Here is a 21,986-nt window from a genome sequence, read left to right as displayed (position 1 = left end):
AAATCTAATAACTTTCCAGATTTGTTTCAACTGATGCTGTGTTAGTTTTAAAGTGTCTAGTGTCTGTTTTAATTCTTATTCAATGAAGGTGAGATTTACCACTCTCTTGAGAAGACATCCCAGTTCTTATAGCTCACTGGATACATACTAATAAAAAGCTAGTTAGAAGCTGATATTCAGATGAAGATCAACTTCTTTTCAACATCAAATGTTACAATTTTCAATTATGACAAATGGGCAACAAAACACTATAGGTTTACTTACTACTAACCTCCTATAAGTGAAATTATTTACCATGACAAAATACAAACTGCTTTTATCAGGAAAACTTTGATAAAAGGCTTTTTTATGTTTTATCTGTAGGTTGGCAGTCTATCCCATTGACAGGATAGTCTTCCTGTCATTAGTCTTTCACAGTTTAAATATATTCAGGTGTGCCTATTCACAAAATTGTGCCTAAACAATGAAAATCCCCTTAGCTAATAACCTTTCATGAAGAATTATACTTGCAAAATAAAAATAAGACATTTTCAGCACACTTAAGTACAATTAAATTTTGAGTCTGGTAATACAGTTTAAATCACAACTCACGAAATAATATTGAAGTCATCAGCGAATTCAAGGCACTGATTATAATCAATTATTTATCAAAAGCTAAATAATGGAGCCACTGAATCCATACTCAGTTTTGGAATACAAGGGAATGCTTGCTTTCCTCCCATTCTGCTTGTAATAGACAATTACAAGACAATCACTGTATGAGCTTCAACAAGGCCAAATGCCGGGTCCTGCTCTTGGGTCACAACAACCCCATGCAACGCTACAGGCTTGGGGAGCAGTGGCTGGAAAGCTGCCCAGCGGAAAAGGACCTTGGGGCATTGGTTGACAGCCAGCTAAATAGGAGCCTACAGTGTGCCCAGGTGGCCAAGGCGGCCAATGGCATCCTTGCTTGTATCAGGAATAGTGTGGCCAGCAGGAGTAGGGAGGTGATCGTGCCCCTGTACTTGGCACTGGTGAGGCCACACCTCAAGTACTGTGTTCAGTTTTGGGCCCCTCACTACAAGTAGGGCATTGAGGTGTTGGAGCATGTCCAGAGAAGGGCAAGGAGGCTGGTGAGGGGTCTAGAGAACAAGTCCTATGAGGAGCAGCTGAGGAAACTGGGGCTGTTTAGTCTGGAGAAGGCTGAGAGGAGACCTTACTGCTCACTACAACTACCTGAAAGGAGGTTGTAGTGAGGCAGGTGTTGGTCTCTCTCCCAGGTAACTAGTGATAGGACGAGAGAAAATGGCCTCAAGTTGCATCAGGGGAGGTTTAGATTGGATAGTAGGAAAAATTTTTTTACTGAAGTTGTCAGGCATTGGAACAGGCTGCTCAGGGAGGTGGTTGAGTCACCATCCCTGGAGGCGTTCATAAAATACATGTAGATGTGGCACTTTGGGAGATGGTTTAGTAGGCATGGTAGTGTTCGGTTGACAGTTGGACTTGATGATTTTAGAGGTCTTTTCCAACCTATGACTCTAGGATTCTATGATTAGATTGTAGCTTCTAATGACTACTCAGTCTTTAACAGTTTACATACTATTTCCTCAGCACTTCTCAGCAATAGCTGCTTTGCTTTTTATAAGACCACAGAACTTAACCGTTCAATCTGCTGGCATTTCAGCATAAAATACAGACTACTTAACTGGAAAAACTCATGATGTGACTCTACCCATGTCAACCTTTTCAAAACATAATGGCTACTTAACCTGCTACAGATTTCCCTACACTGCTCACAGCTTTCACCTGTTTATCATTGTTTAATAGTTCTGACTTTTAACATCACAGAAATATTAAAAATACTGACCTTAAAAAAAAAATTAAGGAAAGTTAAGTTAATGCTCATGAAAATGCAACACAAAATCTTTGGGTGTGCAGCACTTCGTAGAATCCCAATAACACCTGCGACACTAGAAGCACCTCTCAGATAACTATGGTCACTTATCTTCCTAATAAAACTCACTCAAATATCACTTCGTCTAGCAGAACAGCTAATTTAGTTTGCTTTTGCTACGTCTAATATATGAAAGTCCCATTTTACTTCTGCTAATCCTAAGAGAAAATGACAAGCAAACAGAATAAACTTTAAATTTCCTTTGTTTGAAAAAAGTGAAAGGTGTGCAAGCAATTAATCAAGTGATAGCAGCAAGCAGTATGAAATTATAGGGCTAGTTTGTCACTGTTTATTAGCCTCATGGCAAGACTGGGTAGACCTGAGCAGTTTATTTTTAAGGTTCACTATCAATCATGGGAAGCTGAGGCAGCTTTGAACCTACTGCATGCTAACATAGGTTATGAAATTGTTACATAGGAATTGTGCCTATATGAACAAACACATATATTTGACTTCATATGGTAAAGGAGTAATAAGTACAGTGTAAAAATAATAACTAAAAAAAACCTTTAAAGCTAAGTTAGAGCATACCCAGCTCCAATGCAAATCACCTTTGTGAGGCATGAAGGAAGAAACAGGTTTTTTATCTGTTCGGCTGCAAAGAGTGGAAGAGGTGCCTTAAGTGCCAGATGGGGACTGGGATTGCCTACCAGGGAGAACGGGGACCTGTGGTGAGGACAGAGGTAAAGAAGGCAGAGAGATCTATAGTCAGTTCTTCAAAGCTTTACTGAACACCTTTGGCCCCTCATTTGCAGAGCCTAAAACTCCTTGGAGCCTTCCCTCTCGTTCCAAGTCAAGAAAATCAACACCCTGGAATGCTCTCAGTCTCTTCCCAGCCTTTTTCTTTGTTTTGATACTTCCTGCATTACAGCTACATCCCAAACGTGGATCAGAGTTCATCCCAGCTGCGTACTAGCCTCTTTCCTCACGACAAATTTTTTTGTGGAAAAGAGTCAAGTGTGAAAGCCAGCAAAGCTACCCAGTCTAGCTGTAACTTAAACGAGCATAAAAAAATACAAGATACTACTCGAAATATTTATGAGTTTATCCGAATTAAAGCAACAGGAAAAACTGCTTAACAGGATCACAAGAAAGAAAGCAACAACAGTTGTTTTGGCCGTGCAGACCAGACCTCCAGACAGAGACTGGAAAGACACCTAAGGACGTCCAAGTATCAGTGCAGCGTAGCTATACACAAATTACCTTTAAAGGTGGTACCGCAGACACCTCACTGAAGCAGCACAGAGCTCTGAAGTCAGGAGTGCTGGCATACAACAGGCCATAGCCATAAACAAAACCAGTCTCCAGAAAACAGGGCAATAAACACCCAATTTTTTCTCCACAAAACTCTCCAATAACATACATTTATTTGGGCTAACTTTTCCTTGTCTTTTCTATGTTTATTTTATTGCTTTTGTTGTTTATGTCACAGAAGTTTAAAAAACAAAAAAGACAAAATTGAAGATTACTACATGGTTAGGATTTGCCTTCTCTTTTACTAATGGCTTTGCAACACCTAATGCTGGAAGAAACCTGTGAAGGAAACCAATGAGTAACTATGGTTTTTTACTTCTTTTTGTTTTAAATTTGAGTAGATTTATTGCTTTACCATTTTTCAATATAATCCCCTTGCTTGATGGTATTTGCCAGATTTGAGTTGCTTAAACATAGGGAAGAAAATAAAAATGTTTGGACAAGATTGAAGGTGGAGACCTAGCGATACACTCCACCAAAACAGTTCTAATGAAACCCACAGAAAGGCTGTTTACCTTATACTCAGAGACTTCAACAGGTATTTACAGTAAAGCTTTCTCAGCAAAAGACTACAGAACAGTTCTGACACTGATATTTAGGATGGGTTGCATAAAAACACTCTAATTTTACCTTGAATGAAACATACATGAAATAGTACATGTAGCAGAAAACTGGAACCTCATATAAAATGTGTGTAGGGTTTTTCTACCATGTGTTTGAAATTCCCCCTCCCTCCCTTCCCCTAATCTTTTATGCACTTGTGAGAATTATCTGTTCATCTGCACACACATATCCGGGCACCAATGTAATTTACACGTTTCAATGTTTCGTGTCACCTTCTCCAGCTTGCATTATCGTTAATTTGAAAACCAAGAAAGCTTTAGCTCTAATGATCATTTGCTTTTCTCTGTTGTTCTGAAGGTCACAATTCGCTAAAATAGTGAAAAATTATTGTTAAAAGCCAAATACATTCTTGTCTCAGCCATGTGCAGAAAACATTGTCTCCAAAGACTATGTAACATATCCAAGTTCCTGCAATCACAACACAAGGAAAAACATTTAATTTCAACCTGAAATGACTCCATATTTATTTCTTCAAGTTTGATTAATGAAGTGCCATAATCCCTGAAGGTTGGCTTTTTTCCTTTTACAATGTGAAATTATTAATTACATACATGCATATTTGATCTGAATTAATTTTACACTCACTGGCAGAGTAACTTTAAAAATGCCTGATGGTATGAATCCTTCAGCCTAAGGATCATGCCAACAGATCTTTTCTGTTGGTTCGAAGGAGAATCCAATGGGTTTGCAAAATTAGTAACTAACTACATTAAACACAGACTTTCAAAAGGGACCACACAAAACAAACCACTGTAATACATTAATTAGCCTTGAGACTACCTCTTGACACCATACTTATGATGAAATGATACAGAATATAAATGTCCTAATAGCTACATCTTTTTCAGTTTCTTTTAAAAAATGCTCATTAACAAACGTATGAATTTTTTCAACTAGCATTGACATGTGATCAATTCTATACTGTGCCTAGTAGACGAGATTGCCATCCACTGAAAAGCTATTTTTTGAGAAACTACATTCAACATGTTTTCTCAGTTAATACCATAGTTATAGAAAAGAAAACTTTAGATTCCACACAAATCATTAAATCAACCATTTAGTGACTTTCCCTCCAGAATAAAGGAGAGAAAAAAAAGAAAAAAAAAAAGAAGCTAAATGAGAGTGAAAAAACCTAGATAAACTCCATTTTTACTGCTTGAACCGAATGAGAGAAAACAAATGAAGTACAGAATTATACTGATAGTATTCTAGGCTCATGTCTATACTCCTCAATTACATCAGTTTTATCATTCAACTGTCAAAATCCAGCATGAATAAAATGTTATTCTTTATTTTCTATTCTGTAGTAGATTCACTTTTTGTATCACAAAAGGTGTTTTGAATTCAGCTAAGTAATTAGCTACAACAGGATATGCATTGATGTAGTATAGTAGGGTACAGTATAGCATAAGATAAAACACTAATCCTGTATTCATAAAGGAAGGTCTCCAGCCTCACACTTCATACTACATTCAAGACTATAGATGGACAGCTAACAAATGAACAGCTTGATGTTATTGTTCCCAGTGGAAGGTAACTTATTATTTAGGAAAACAGTTAACCATGTCACAGCACAAAACAGATGTATTCCCTTAATGTAAATGTTATGATTTAAATTATTCATTACAGTAAAAAAAAAACAAAAAACACCTTTTCATTCCTACACTATTTTGTTGTTCTTACAAAAAGTAAATTATGAACAATGGCTTAGGAGCTACAAGTAATTTAAAAGTAAAGGTGTGAAGCTTAATACTGCTAAATACTAAAGACTGAATACTGCTTTGATATTTAAAGTGGATGCAGATTTAATGCCTTGATTTCTTGTCCAAGTACTATACAGATCACTTTAGCACAACAATAATCAGGTCCTAAATAATGCAACCCCTCCATAAAGATGTGTTTTGTTTAACCACTAGTTTGACCACTAGTTAAGGTCATACCCAGAACTTTCGAAACTAAAATGGGGAAACGGAATTTTAGAAGAACCTGCTACTTATTTTAACAGATGCATCTCTCTAAATAAAGAGAATATAGGTTTTTCCCCATAGGCTCTGGCAGAAATTAAAAGAAAAACCTGACATGCTGCAGCAGGTTTTACTGTGGATATCTCTGCTAACCTTGAAATCTGATAGGTTAGCTTCATCATTTAGCTACAACTAGCTACCACAAGACTTACCTCCACCATTTTTCTGACACAGATAGGGGAATCGCCACACATTCCCCAGCCCCACAGAAAATCCAACTTGTGCCAGAATATACTGAAGTTTGCTGTTCCAAGCAGGTCGTTCATCTTCTACATCTGAGCCTTCTTCAACATCTACATCTTTTTCTTCTTGATCATCAACCATAAGTTCACTCTTCTTAAAGGCGTCATCTGAAGAGTCTTCATTAGAGAGAAGGTCCTTAACTGACTCAATGACCTCATCATCTAGTTCTCTTTTCACTACCTTGCTATTCTTAGGCATTTGTAAGACAAGAAAAACAGTAAGCAAGTCAAGTTCAGCTGAGACAGACAGACCAGCGCTGAAGAAAGCTCTCCCTTTGCTTGGCCAAAAATATTGAAGAAATAGACTGAAGATGGTGCCTGATGAGTCCTTGACACCAGGGAATCAAGAGTAAGCACGTCTGCTTCTGAACGTTTGTTCTACTGAAAGTATCTGTGAAAAAAACAAAAAAGGATATTATACTATTATGCAGAAGAAACTTAATTTAGAAAACACATGGTTTGGTTTACCCATTTCTGTTTATCTCAATGTTTTGACAAAAAGAGAAAAAAGAAGAAAGGGATGTTAAACCACTTCCAAATTATAAGAATTAAGTTCACTTTTTGGTTTTAAATACTTCTGTAGAACACATTTCATTCACTTGCTGAGAGTTTTGTTTCAGATTTTTTATTTCCTAAAGACCAATAGGCTAATTGCTCGTATTTTGACGGATTAACAAGATTCTTCTTAGCAGGCATAACAGGATACACACTTTACATAAAATTTAGGAACCCAATTCCATTACTTCCTGACTTAACAACTGTACTTGAATTTATTAAAAATATATTTTGAATAAAGTAGTTTAATTTTTTAAGATCATTTCTAAAAGTCATGCAGCAATTAAGATTTTGATATATACAATGCACCTAGTGCTTCAAAAGCAAAGGTGACTTATTCTCCTGTGTCCTTCATCATGGAATATATAATCACAATCATTTTTTCAAAGGAGAGATGCTCATCTCTTATGAGCTTTGACGCTTTAGATAGTTTCTTAGAAACAGGAAACAACTAAACATACCTCAAACACCTGAAAAGTTGTAATCAAATCTGTATTAAAATTCCTGCTCTTTCAAACATGTATGTACAGACACAAAAATGCCTCTATTTGAATATGTGTTTTTCTTTTGATACTGTTTTGGTTTGGCCTGGATAAATGCCAAGTGCCCACCAAAATCGCTCTATCACTCCCCCTCCTCAGCTGGACAGGGAAGAGGAAATACGATGAAAGGCTCGAGGGTCGAGACAAGGACAAGGAGAGATCACTCACCAATCAGCATCATGGACAAAACAGACTGAACTTGGGAAGAAAAGGGAGTTTAATTCATCACCAGTCAAATCAGAGTAGGATAGCGAGGAATAAATCCATATCTTAAAACACCTTCCCCCCAACCCTCCCTTCCTTCCAGGCTCAACTTCTGTCCTGCTTCTCTACTTCTTCCCCCTGAGTGGCACAGGGGGATGGGGAATGGGGGTTGTGGTCAGTTCATCACTCGTTGTCTCTGCCGCTCCTTGTCGCTCAGGGAGAAGAGTCCTCATGCTCTTCCCCTGCTCCAGTGTACAGATTCCTCTCACGGGAGACAGTTCTCCACAAACTTCTCCAACGTGAGTCCTTCCCACAGGCTCCAACTCTTCATGATCTGCCCCAGCATGGTTCCCTTCCCACCGGGTGCAGTCTTTCAGGAACAGGCTGCTCCAGCATGGGTCCCCCATGTGGTCACAAGCCCTGCCAGCAAACCTGTCCGGTGTGGGCTCCTCTCTCCACGGGTCCGCAAGTCCTGGCAGAAGCCTGCTCCAGCACAGGGCTCCCCACGGGGTCACAGCTTCCTTCAGGCTTCCACCTACTCCAGTGTGGGGTCCCTTCCACGGGCTGCAGGTCGCTGTCTGCTCCACCGTGGACCTCCATTGACTGCAGGGGGACAACCTGCCTCACCATGGTCTGCATCACGAGTTGCAAGGGAAGGCTCTCTGCTCCGACATTTTGGGCAGCTCCTTTCCCCCCTCCTCCTTCACTGACCTTGGTGTCTGCAGAGTTGTTTCTCTCACATAGTCTCACTCCTCTCTCTACCCTGACGTTTCACCGCTGAGTTGTTTTTTTTTCCCTTTCTTAAATATGTTGTCACAGAGGCGCTACCACCGTCACACTGACTGGTTGGTCTTGGCCAGCGGCGGGTCCATCTTAGCACTGGCTAGCACTGGCTTTATCAGACATGGGGGAAGCTTCTCGCAGCTTCTCACAGAAGCCACCTCTATAGCCCCCCCCCGCTACCAAAACCTAGCCACACAAACCCGTAACAGAGACAATCATTTAAAGACCTATCAACTTGCTTGCAGTTGCCATACTGAAGGTAACAGTAAGATCTTGGGGAGGAATATTTTTTGAGAAATTCTTCACTATTCACATGGGATAAAACTAGTATGTGCAAAGCCATCTGCATAATTAAGAGTCTTAAAAGGGATTTAGATTATGTGTTAAGCTTCATGAAAACCCTGAAGAGGGAGTACACAAGGAGTCTAATCAAGAACTGCTAACTGATGAGAATCAGAAATTACTCTGGGATACATGAGACCTTTCAGCTTTTACTTTTGGACTTGCTGCAACATCTGGTCCACAGGAGAAAGGATATATCATGTTCTGATGAACTCACATGTTGCCAAGAACTGTAAGGTATTACTGGACTGCTAGCATAATAATTGAGAGATCAAGCACCTCTCGGCTGCGTCAGCAACACACCAGAAGGAAAGACGTTAAGCCACTGGAACCCAGCCCACAGCTTATCAAGATGAGACTTCACAACAACAGAACTGAAACCTCTGTGACCACAAGTACTATCACCAACCTTGTGGCCAACAGGACAATTCCCCTTTTCAATAGTTTCCAAGGATTTGGAAGTTGAGCTTCACTCCAGTTGCTTACTAACCTCTTTCCATTCATTCCCCAGATTCCCATCACTGCCTTCCCACTTTCCTTCTTCCTCCTGTTACTGCCTCCTCTCAGCAACTCCAGCTCTGGCAGTCACCCCAAATTTTAAGCCCAGTAGAGCCTACTGGCCTGTGATCTGCTTCGTGCTCACCACTGATGCTGGAAGGGTTCAGGGTCCTATAAACCTTCTTTTCGGCATGTGGTGGAACTACTATCAGGCTTTGCTTTGTCTCATATCAGTTTTTCTAAAAAAAAAATACGTATATGAGCCATACACAGAACAGTATAATGGGGAGAGCTGTTAAGACAACAGAGAAATCCTAATACTGTATCCTGTGTATCTGGGCTAAATGGATGTCTGCTCAGGTCTCTTTTTATGTGTTTTGTCTTTTAGGTTGTAAACTCTTCAAAGGACTACATCCTCTTCTACTCCATGTATGGTTCAGCAGGTCTTCGTTATGACTCAGATATCTAGGTAGAACCAGAATGCAAGCACCAATAGCACATTAAGTTGAAGCATTTAAGCAGTCCTAAAGGAGGTTTGGGTTTATAAGCCACAGCATCCGGTACTTCAATCACTACTTCTAGTCATATTTCAAACTTTTCTTGTCCTTTTATTCCACTGATGTAAATTAGAGCAGCTTCTCAGTTCCAGTAATTAGTAATAAGTTCAGGGAGTAGGTTAAAATGAAATAATTTTCTCTCTGTATTTACTGTAACAGCTACACAAGTGAAACTATATCAGTATTTGACTGCAGGTCTGGAATCCTTCTCTAAATATAATAAGCAAAAGATATTTTTAGTCAAAAAGGCACAAGACATCTATCAGTATTTATTAAAATGTTTAAAAAGGTCATATCTGTAGTAATTATTTAAGACAGAGTAACTTGCAGGGCAGCAATATGATTTATCTGGAGTTCTCACAGATGAGTCAATTCCAACAGAAATTGCATCATTCTGTCCTGTCATGCATTAAACATCGCATTACTACACTTCAGAATAAACTGGGCTTGATACTTTTATTCCCAGCATAGTATCATATTAATTTCCCTTTCATTAACCTTCCATTAAGCACAATGTTATCAATAGTGCTATCACTGTATAGACTTGCAACACTTGCAGGGCTTGAGAAAACGTGGGAGGCATACTCAGCAGACTGGTGCTTGGTCTAACAGTACCGGTTTTCCAATTGAATATGTATTATTGGACAGACTGCATGAAGGATGCAGGACAGTCCTTCAGGATACATCACAAATCCACAGGTGGTTTCCAGCTGTCAGATTTAACAACTTGTTCTCTATACTAAAGGGTTCGGTACTAAACCAAACGAGGAGTCCTACCTCACCAGACACTACCATCAGGTGCAAATGTTCAAAGCGTGGTCCGAACTGGTTTGTGCAAGGAGCCTACAGTTCCACGCTCGACACTCCCAGAAAACACTCCAAGACACACACAGAAACCTCTCTCTCTGATCCACATCACACCAGCACAGATGGTGGACACCAAACTATTCAGCCCGAGCTAGGTCTAGGTATGAGGGCTACCAGGTGAAGACTGAGTAAGGAGATACCTAGTAAAGCTACTCATCAGCACAGTTTGGATAAACATGAACCACTGAACAACCTCTTTTTTGATATCACAGTACTGAATTTTAGCACTTCTACCTATAAAATGCTATTTTAGGTTCTCATATCACTTGGATCTCGTCCAGTACTGAAATTAAGTTCTTCATTAGCATCAAATAGTAACTAGGAAATATCATGCCAAATTCTGTTTAACTGCTCTATCAGTTAGTTCCACTACCAGCTACCTTCTACACAGCCTTGTGCAGTAATACAGCATCATGTGCTAGGACTGTTTCTCCTAAGTATCATTAAAAAATCTATGTAACAAACCACCATATTTACTAAAGAATTACAGAATACAGTGTCACAGAGTCAGCCATTACTGGGACCATTTTAAACTCCAAATCTTAAACCTTGTCATGTATTTCAAAATATTACTATGCTGTACTATTACCAACACCTTGGATTAAAAGTAAAACATCTAAAATATAATTTAGGTTTATTAAAGCCATTTGTTTGGCAGTCAGGGGTTTTTTTCTATATTAGATCTAGATCATGGAATTTGATCAACTGATTTAATTCTGTTTTCCAGGCAGATTCACTCATCCTTTTCATAACTCAAATGATGTCATGTGTTGGATGAAACACTGCAGGCATATTTTTATTATCACATATACTGAAGAATGTAATTTTTCTCTGGACTTTTCCACAACTGAAATGAATTAATAAAGATGGTATCCCTTTTCTTATGTAAAATCCCCTGTAAAAAACACAAGTTTCTAAAATTAATCTTAAAGTGACCTGACAAGTGCCTCTACTGTTTGAAGGAATTTAACAGAATGGAAATTGCTGAACAGTCCAGGCTTCAGTTAGAAGAATATTTAGAAAATTACTCTGTCACTGAATTAACAGTAATCAATATTCTGAGTTAGCATAAACAAACTTTTGTAAACAAATTAAACAAACTGGCTAGATTTTTATGATGTCTTACTATCATTGTCCTTGATATATTAAAATTTCTATTTCTTTCTCATACTAAAAGATAAAACAGTGAGTAATATTTGACACATAAGCAAACTGCAGGCCTAAACTTTCTTTCTCAGAACACAGTGGGAATTTTGTTATTTTCTTCTATGGAAGAAGAATCAAGCCTTAATGCATCAGCATGCCGAAGTAAAGTAACCTGATTAGACTGCCACATTATCAGCAGATTAAGCAATAATAATCCCTTGCGACAGGGAATTCAGACCCAAATTAGCTCCCTGGGAGATCTGGGCTCGCTATAGAACTTTTACTTCAGCTTCAGGCCCGCAATACAGAAACGCTGGCACAGGGAGATAAGACCTGTAAAGCCTCCGCTGACCAAACTGTATGCATTTGCAGTAAGACTCAAAAGAACTTCATTAGTCAAAGCACCAAAAGACATGCTGAAAAATTTTGCTGCATACCCTTTTCTCCCAATCTTTAGACGTAATGCCTAGTAAGGGAGTTGTACTACCTCTGTCCAACACTGCCTGCTCCTCTTCACCATTACACTGGTGATGAATCTTATGTTAGGCTCCCTTTCAACGCACCGCTGTTACAGATCTGCATGCCAATATACAGACACTAGTAGACAAACACTGTACTTCTAGCTCTCTCAACTGTGTCGTACCAGTAAACAATTAAAAGTTATGAGGCTAGGGATTTTCACAATGTGTACAGCAAAACAGGCACCAAAAAAGAAAAATCTCACTTGCTTACAAATTTGAAAGTATAGTAAGTACAGCTGCCCCACGTTTGTGCAATTACAGCACAAGTCTCTATAAAAAGCCATTTATAAATCAATTGCATGTTTAAAACATCCCATAATACTATTACAGCTGATATAACTAATATTAAAGAACTTCTAGCAATGCTTTTCTGACATAAGTTTAAACATGATTATTTTTACATTGTTTTCCTTTTTAAAACCAGCACTCTTCTCTAAATAGGAAAGCCCAGCAAACCCTCCATTCTTTTCTAACATGACGCACTTTATTTCTTTCATTATCTTATTTTTGTATCTAATGAAAACACAGCAATTCAGCAAAATTATCTAGACTCAAATTTTACCGCATTACAAATAATCCTTAAATCTTATTTAATCAAAAAAGGTTTCAGTCTTCAATGTGAGTTGGAACAAAAGGAAAGAAGGGGAAAAAAAATAAAATAGCGTGTTCATACTTCATAAAAGACTATCAAGAAAATCCAGACAGAAAGTAACTTTCTAGAAGGCTACCGTAACATCATAAAAAAATAGAGAAAGGGAAGAATGGATACCTTTTTGAGTTCAATGTTTGCCATTAAAGGGAGAAAAGATTAACGTTCTGTTCTTCAGAGCTCTGCGTTCTTCTCCGATGAAGCAGTCAGCGTACCAGTGTGCTGCTGTGGGGTAGCAAAATGCAATATAAAGCTGCAGCCAGTTCACATAATAACCTCTGATCTGAAGGTAGATTGTGATAGTGCAGTGTACCAGTCCAGTCCCACAAGCTTACGTCTTATGCTCCTGTTCACAAAATCTCCACCTTGACTCCCAGTGAAGAAACCAGTATGATTACGCAGAGGACAGAGAACTAAAAGTCAGGATTCTCACCATGGCAGATGTTCATAAGAGATCTTGACCAATATTCACACCAAAGGTTTCAGTCTGTATGAAATCACTGGATGAGAATTATATGAAAAAGTGAAGAAAATGAGCTTTTGCACCTTGAAGGAAACTTATAAAACGCACTTCAAACACGAGTCTATGAGATAGGCAGAAGAAAGCATGACAGGAACAACCGATATAGAAAAAAGAAAATCAAAGTTTTAGGAACAAAGGCCTGCTGTGAGTCGGCAAAATGGAATCAGGCCATTGGTGCAGATAGGACGGGGGAGAATAGCTAATGACCACCATATTTGAGTGAGAAAGAGAGAAAGAAGACTGCAGGAGCAAACCAGGTTTTGTGGGAGTACTGTGATTGTGAAGAATGGCTATCGCTGGGGGAATCTGTGTACAGATAATTATTTCAGCAAAAGTTACACCGTGTTACAGTACTCGTTGCACAGACTGAATTACTGCTGCAATGCAGCATTGTGTTCTTTGGTGGAAATAAGAATATGCACCATAGCCTTTTTGCCTAGTCCATTTTTATCTATCTACTGAAGCTGCCATTATGCTGCTCTTCAGAGTGAACTCCATGATCCAGCTAGTGTAATACAGCCTCTCAGTAACAGATACAGATTCAATAGGTATTTAACTCAATCACAGTGAAAGATAATTATATTTTACACAATGAAACTTACATGTCTCTGCATTCTTGAGCAATGTTACCTGAGAGATGTTAATGCATGTTACACGTACTACATTACATTGTAAAAAAAAAAAAAAAATAAGAGCTCAGTGGGCTACGGGAGACTTGAAACCATTAGAAAATGTGAACGGTTTTGATTCTTGTATCTCTATACTAAATCATTTCCACTATAGCAAAACTATATAAAGACACAACACTAAATTCACACCTGCTGCAAATATGAGTAGTTACACAGACTTCAGTGACACCATTTATATTGTTGGGAAATTCATCCTCAATTCCTCCAAAATGTTCTTCCTGGCCTTATCTTGCATCAAGAACCTGCAGCCTCAAATGCCGACAATTTCTCTCACAGATTAGTCTCCTTAAATTTTAGTTAGCGGAGAATACTTTCTACTGTTATAACACAAACAGAATCATTTGACAAATATAGTAAGATCTCTTTCTCAGCATTGTTCATTGTCAATAGATTTGATCTTAACAGCTTGTATGACTTCTTCAAAATCACTGGCCACATAGAAATATCCAAGAGAGAGAACATTACAACCTACAGCCCCTGAATGCAATTTTTTTTTTCTTTTCATTGCATGTAATCTCTGAAGACTTTATCAGCCTTACTGTAGTTTCTCACCTGCCTTCACAGATTTCTCAGTATTTTCTTCTCACAAATCAGCTTCACTGAAATACTTCACAGACTTACACGATGTGCTAACTGTAATTTCCTATTCAGATGGAGGAAACGTATCACTTCTCCTGCAGTCTTTTCTTACAGGTACTTATTGAAGGAACAAATTCAGTAGTTACCACTCCTCTAGCTGAAGCTGAGTGAAGCAATCATCTCAACAATTCTGACAATACTCCATCCTTGACTGGTCAAGCTCAAAAGACATAACTGCTGGCAACTTGAAACAAAACCTCCATTTTCTAAGTTCACCATATAAGCTACAACAGGACCATGACTTTATTATAAAATCTTATCACACTCTGAGAAGGGAGAGGATATAAAAGTGTATTAAATATTTCAATCAATTACTAAATTTAAGTTGCAAAATCAAGTACTTAAAGTTAGATATTACCAGATATATAGTTGCCCTGAGACATTAATTCTCTACCCTCTGTGCTTCAGAATGGATCAAGAAGAAAATCAAGATGCCCTCTGGAAGAATTTATGTGATGATTTCTTTGGTTAGTTTTTATACATAAGCAAAGAAGCTGTACTGCTCGTAGACAGGTTAGCATAAAGCTTGCTTCTCCTCAAATCTAATTTTTTAATTTCATTATATAAATCATGCTTTCAGGTTATGTTACAGTAAATCCCTATGTCTTTAAACAGAAAATTATTAATACCAACTCCACTATAGAATATCCAACACTGTAAACTTCCTACTCGAATTTCCCTTCCCTTCTCCGTTTTGGCCTAAGAAGAGCATGCTGAATCATTGGGACTGCAGCACACATTTCTGACAATTGAAATGCAAAAATATCATATGCCAGAAGCAAAAGACTATTTTCCCAAAGTCGGAAATAGACTGATTCAAGGCATTGCTGTACACAGCATTACGCAAATTTTTTCTTTTCTTTCTCCCATATAGAAAATAGGGAACCCCTAGTCTTAAGAGCAAAGGGTAAGAATGAAGAGCTCTGTTTCAGTGGAGGCTTCTAGAAAGCTCAGCCCAGCTAACGCCATTGCCTAAAGCAACCATTCTGGCAGTTAACGTTGCTCTTTCACACTACTTTGTATGGGCTTGTCAGGTTTTGTGCATCTGGCTCTTCCGTAGAGTAGCACTCAGTTACTATTTGTCGACGATACTTTTTTCCTCTAAATTATTCAAGAACATTTCCTGAGTAACAGCACGGCTACTTTGAATCAATTCATGAAAGAAGGGAGTTGCTTCAGTTTTTAGATGCCACCTGCTGATACGTCAAAGTTATTCTGCAACCAGCTTAGAATTCATAGATCTTTAAAGTCACATGGAAAAGCTGCTAGTGGTACTATCATTTTTTACAATCCATTGCCATGCCGATCTACAGACTTTAAGAGCAACTGACCCAAAACTGTTCTTCCAAAATCAACAGATATTTTGTCTTTTGGAGCAAGAACATTATTCCTTGACATAAGTGAAACAGTGCAATGGAAAGCAGCTGGTGACACAGATGAACATGTCCTTAATGTTGTGGACACTTTTGGTTCTACACTAGAAAATTTCATTAAAAAAATCTGTCTTCCCAGAAAGACTCCTACCACAAATACTTCCCAAGTGATGTAATTCCATACCACTTGAGCGGCAACTACTCCAATATATCTTAACAATGCAATTTATACCAAAAGGAATAGCTGTAATTAGTAGATTGTGTTTCTGAACAACCTGTGATTTTTTTTTTCTTTTCTGATAAATTCAAGATTTTAGAAGTTGTGTGCATACAGACTTTTGCAATATATTGCAGAGAAAAGAGAGTTGTTAGCTGTTCAATCTATGTGGTCCTCATCTGCACTAGTACTTTTTCGCTTGCTTGCCCGTAAGAAAGAAGAAATCTTTAAGAACGACAAAACACTAAAGGCCAACAGGAATCAGCTTATGCTGCAGAACTAGTTTCAAGATGCCTCAGCAGTTTCACTTGCTCAGTTTCACTATTAGTGCCACATCTGAACAGCTATGAAATGGCTTGGTTTCTCACCCACAGATTAAAACCAATGGGATTTTTTGTTCTTGAATCTGAACTGCAGAACTGAGCCCAAAGGGAGTGTTTGATATGCACCAAACATAGGATGCAACTCTAACGTTATCTTAACCGCATGGTCTATGTGCAAACCAAAATATATCAGCCCAGACAAAATTCAGCAATCTTTCCCAAGTATTTTTTAAAGTTTCCTTTTTAATGAGATGTAGCAATGTGAAGCACACTACTAAATAGAAAAAAAACGAGTGTGTTGTCATCATTTTTTAACCAAATGGAGAAAGCTGTCTGCATAATACATCCAGCGCACGTGTACATGACATCAGGTAACAAAATCATTACTTCCTTCATTTATGATTTTCTCTGGAGGAGGAAACAGAGGTCTGGATCCCTGACCTATAGTATGTCACAGTGACATAATGATGGTGACATACTATTTAAAAATAATAAGGCTTCTCTTAGAAATCAATACTACAGCAGCAAGATTGTTACGTAGCAATACCACACCAAAAATAAAATGGCTGATGAGGATGAGGTGCTGACTACAACATCTTTCACAAGTAAAACAAAGTACAATTCACTTAAATGAACAAATCCCACCGCGACCTCTCATGTGGCAGGTCAGTGCGACAGAGCAGACACGCTTCAGTCACCTCGTTTACTTCCACAACAAAAGCAAAGCCTCGCAAAGAAATTCCAGTTCGCTCTAATACTAGAAAAATCGGAACAAATCCAGCCGATACGGGGATGGGAAATAAGAATTAATATGAAACGGAAGAGAAAAAAAAAATATATCACTGGGAGAGAAGCGTAGGTATGAATCTACTCCGCGGGCACGCCGTAGCACGCAGAGGGCTCCAACGCTTAAAATCCTGAGCAGAAAAAACCAATCCAAGCCGCACAAAGGTTGAGGGAAGGTGCTCGCTACCGTCACCACACCCACCCAAACATGGCCGACACCGGGGTGCACCGGCCCCCAGCCCGCGCGGGGACGGGCACGCGGGCGGCGGGAGGGACCCGCGCCCGGCACCCCCGGGTCCCCCCCGCCCGCCGGCCCCGACACCCCCGGGTCCCCGCCGCCCGCGGAGCCAGGCGCACCGGCCGGGTGCTCCCGCGGCGGGGCCCCCCCGACACACGCGCTGCGCCGGCATCCAACGTGTTTCACGCAACACGCGGGAGATGAATAAAATTTCTTCCGCTCACGGTAGGGAAAGGATGTAAATTCCCCGCCCCCGCAACAGTAATAATAATAATAATAAATACTGCAGGAAAACCGGCCCCGTGCACCCCCATCACCTACCGCTGCGTCAGAACGCACGGGCGGCTTCCAGCGGGCGCTCGCTATTGTCTCCCGCGGGGTCGGGGCCGCTCTCCCCTGCCAGCCAGCGGCTGGCGCCGGGGCGCAGGCGGCCTCCCCGGGGCGGCGGGCCGGGGGGAGCCCCCCTGCTCCCCGCAGGAAGGCGGGGGCCGGAGGGAAAGAGGCCCCCCGCCCGCCGCACGTCCTGCCCCTTCCCGCCCGGCGGCACCGGCACCGGGCCGGCCGCGCTGCCCCCGCCGCACGGCGGGGCTGGGAACGCGAGGGTCGCAGCGGAGCGCAGCCTGCCCTCCGCAGCCGGCGCCTCGCCCGGCCTGGCCTTACCTCGGCCCGCGGGGCTCGCCAGGCTCCAGCTGCGGGGACGGGGTGGGGGGGACGGGTGCCCCCGCGGGCGCGGGGCGGCAAGCGGGGCCGTACGGATGCGGGGCTCCGCGGAGGGCGGGCGGCGGCAGGCACGTGTGCCCAGCCCTCGCTGCGGCGGCGGCGTTTAAAGACAGACATAAAAGCGGCGGGGGGAGAGGAAGGGGGAGGGCAGCGCCGGCCGGGGGAGCCGCACCTCCTGACGCAGGGAGGAGCAGCCCCCCCCCCCCTCCTGCAGCAGCATCTCCGTCGCCGGAGGCGGGCGGGGAGGAGGCGGCGGCGGCAGCAGCGGGAGGAGGAGGAGGAGGAGGGAGAGGCCCGCCGGCCGCGCCGCCGCGCCAAAAGCCCTGCGGCCGCGCTCGAGCACGGCGGGAGCCCCGTCCCCTGTCGCCCCCGCCCGTCCCCGTGGCGGTCGCGGTGTCGCCGAGCCCCGTCTGCCCCACATGCGGGCTGCGAGCGGCCGCCGCCCGCCCCGGGGCTCGCGTTGGCGGTGTGGCGGGGCGCGGGTGGGGAGGTGGCCGCCGGCGGGGGCTGGAGGCGAGAGGCAGGCGCGGGAGTGCGGGCTCCTGAGGGAACGTGGAGGTGTTCCCTGGGGAAGGGGGTGCGGGCCTGTGGAGGGAAGAGGGCTCGGCGAGGGCGGGCTGAGGGCGGCGGCGGGGCGCCCGCAGCGGGCACACCTGCGGGTGGGAGGCCCGGAGGCCGCTGGGGGCGAGGGATGGAGGCCTGGTGGGGCGAGCCCGGAGGGTCGGGGCACCGAGGGGGCCGGGGGAGGGCGGGAGGCAGCAGCCGGTACCAGGCGGTGCGCAGGTCCTGTAGCCCAGGCTGCTGCCGCAGCCACATGGAGATGGTGTTTCCCCTTAACACATGCCCTAAATGTTCTGTCATTAAGTCTGTCCGCTGCCCTTCTACCGATTTGGTTTTTTTTCTTTACTTGTGTGTTTTTTTGAAGAAAGCAAGCGTGCGTATCGGTTCTGGGTGGAAGGGAAGGCTGGCGGTAAAGCTGAGAGAAAGGCGCGGCAGGAGGGGGAAGGCGTGCTGGCCTTGGTGAAGGTAGGTCCGGTGGAGTGGAGGGAGAACTGCCTTAATATTTACTCTGCGAATAATTGTTGCGACAACTTCAGTCCTAACACATGCTGAATAAAAATGTGTGACTTTCCTGCACCGCATGAAGGGAGGAGACATTTTTCTTCAAAGAGTTACGAAGTTAGTCTGCCTAGCTGACCGGCATTTCCATCGTATTTTACTGAGAAAGCTCTGATGCCAATTTTTTTTCCCATTTCTACTTCATTATGAAAAGCGATTTGTCGTGGTATTGTGCATTCTTCATTACTGTTGCTAGTACACTTAACTAATAATTTCCACAACGTATTATGTGTAAAAACGGTCCTGTTAACAACATATTTTACACCTAATGATTGAATGCTATTTGGAACTCAGTAAAAATGAACTTACCTTCAGTAAGATTCTAATTGTGAACTAAACTTCTTTTATACTAGGTACTAATGAGAGGAAGAATTTATGCTTTCTATTGCTAGATCATGAGTGATATTTTTATTTAGTAAATTATCTAATAATGTTATCACATGACTGCATAGATATTGACACAGGAAAAGGTCATTCCTGTATCCTTTTAAATTCTGTGTACACTTAATGATGAGCTTAGATCTGTGATCATGTTCTCAATTATTTTATGCCTCTAATTTTATCATGGGGAAGGTATCATTCAACTTTTAATATCCACCAAACATATCATCAGCTATTTACAATTTTTTGCAGTTCCTTGTAAAATACCCCATTGTAACATTCAGTAGCATTCTTACCCTCTTCTTCAGACTTTCTGCAAACTAGCAATCTACATTCAGAACAGACGGACTAGGGTATTTTTCCTGCACTTCTTGTAAACGGGGTATATTTTACTTCTGTGCTTGTAATCTTTTTTGTTAGGTTTATTGGAACTTAAAACAACCATCTTCAAATTGCACACTGGTTTAATCTTCAAAGTGCAGGTGTTTTGTCTTCAAAACTATAGAAGCGATTCCACTTCCAGTGTAGAAAGATTTCCACTTTTGCTTCTGGGTGCAAATGACAAAAATATGGAACAGAAACAGCTTACTGATTTTTTGCAATTTCTTTTTTTTAAACACAAGAAACCACTGGTGGGCACAAGGTTTGCAGTTTAGCCGTTACAAGATTGAGCTACATTGGAGGGAACCTTGTCGTTCTCTAAGCTGAGTTACGGGCCTACACGCACACAGAGAAAGCCTCATTTGCTGCTCAGACTCTCGGTGTGTCTGTGCTTGTGACTCAGGAGGTTTGAGGACAGAGAGAAACGATCAAAGCAGAAAGCAAGAAATGCCAGTGTGAGAAAAAACATTCTAAAGCAAAGCTGATGTACAAAAGCTCTACCTTGTCAAAACTTTAAATGAAAATTGCACAAGCAGAGAAAATGAGTGTACGCTGTTTGGAAAAAAATGTTTTAGGTAGCAGTTATGCCAGTTTTATTTTTCTGCTGGGTTTTACTATCTTGTCATTTGCATCGGGATTTTAAATATAACACATCATTTTATAATTTTATTGGAAGTAAATATGTATGAAATAAGCCACTGAATAAAAAAATATTGTAACACTTGTTGTAACTGTTAAATAACTACAATCTTAATAATGTGTCAAGTTCTTTAAAAATCTCCTCTGTCCTGAACTAGTTGTATTCCTTAGATTGATGGTGTGCCATTCAGTAATAGGTGAAAGTTAGGAAGAACATTCTTGTAACTAGAATGAAGTAGACAAGCACATTCCAAAATAGTAATAAGTATGAGTGAGTGTACACTCATAAATTTGGATGGAAGCAATTGTAAGTCACTGTCATTATTACTGGTCTAAAATCATACCTCAGGTTCGTAGTCCAGGGCTTGAATTCCCAGTACAGAACCGTTTTGGACTTCTCCATAAAATGTGTTGCATAGTGCTTCAATAAAAAACAAGATTTTCTTGTAAATGTTTTGTATACAGTGCCACTAACATTCTCAGTGCATACAAATGACACTTTTTCACGTGCTTGCTAAATGTGAAATTAGATAATACTGCATCTTGCACCTTTTGAATCTGTCGCTGTTGTTAATGTTCTCTCTTTGTCTCGGTATTAGCTCAGCACTGAATTTTAGCTTAAGCTATTGCTTCAGAATATTGTGGATTGTAAACTGAGTTACACGAGTAATTATCAGCTATACTATCCATTTGACCAGTCTGCTGCAGCTGTACCGTGATGACTTGAGTCTCTGGAAGACTGCTTTACATCAATACTTTATTTTTAGAGGTTTTGAACTATGATTTGAGGCACACTAAGCATGCAGATTCTACACACAATACCCTGTCAGGTATGCTGTCAATAGCAAGTCCAGAGTTTTGTGCTTACACAGCAAGATGATTGTTCTAAGGATCATGTTCAGCCTGAATTTTGATCCTGTGTTAATTTCAAACTCTGTTAGAAGTTGATTAAGAAAACATGCTTGACTTTGTTACTATAATTTGTCAATGCCAACCTCAGTTTTAGACAGCATCACTTAATTATGTGCTGTCAAAATAGAAAATTTTTAGATTTTCTACTTTGGGTTGCCATTTATATTTTTCAGTTCAGCATTTAACTTAGTGCAAATTAACCCCCAACACAAGTTTTTAGCACCGCTCCACTCGCTCTTCAAACCTGTTCATAATTTTGTCTGTAGGTGTGCTTCAGGTTTGCAATTATCATCAGACAGAAACTC

At 41.1% G+C, this 21,986-nt stretch overlaps 1 protein-coding gene across 2 annotated transcripts in view; it reads right to left on the bottom strand.

Moving 5' to 3' along the window:
• The window catches only part of SLC6A15 (solute carrier family 6 member 15), a 41,914-nt gene extending 23,358 nt beyond the window's left edge, over positions 1-18,556 (bottom strand). Inside the window, exons 1-2 of one of the 2 annotated variants that reach the window (XM_075429010.1) lie at positions 18,190-18,556; positions 5,988-6,468 (exon numbers count right to left, since the gene is read on the bottom strand). In XM_075429010.1, coding sequence (XP_075285125.1) covers positions 5,988-6,276 — 289 coding nt within the window. In that variant the 5' untranslated portion in view covers positions 6,277-6,468; positions 18,190-18,556. Of the gene's footprint in view, positions 1-5,987; positions 6,469-17,850; positions 18,026-18,189 lie in introns of those variants that run through there. The other variant, XM_075429011.1, reaches the window with a different exon arrangement.
• Positions 18,557-21,986: the final 3,430 nt, after the last annotated feature.

The sequence above is a fragment of the Opisthocomus hoazin genome, chromosome 8 (genome assembly GCF_030867145.1).
Source record: "Opisthocomus hoazin isolate bOpiHoa1 chromosome 8, bOpiHoa1.hap1, whole genome shotgun sequence".
Classification (NCBI taxonomy): Eukaryota; Metazoa; Chordata; class Aves; order Opisthocomiformes; family Opisthocomidae; genus Opisthocomus; species Opisthocomus hoazin.
This window is presented reverse-complemented; position numbering and strand designations above follow the sequence as displayed.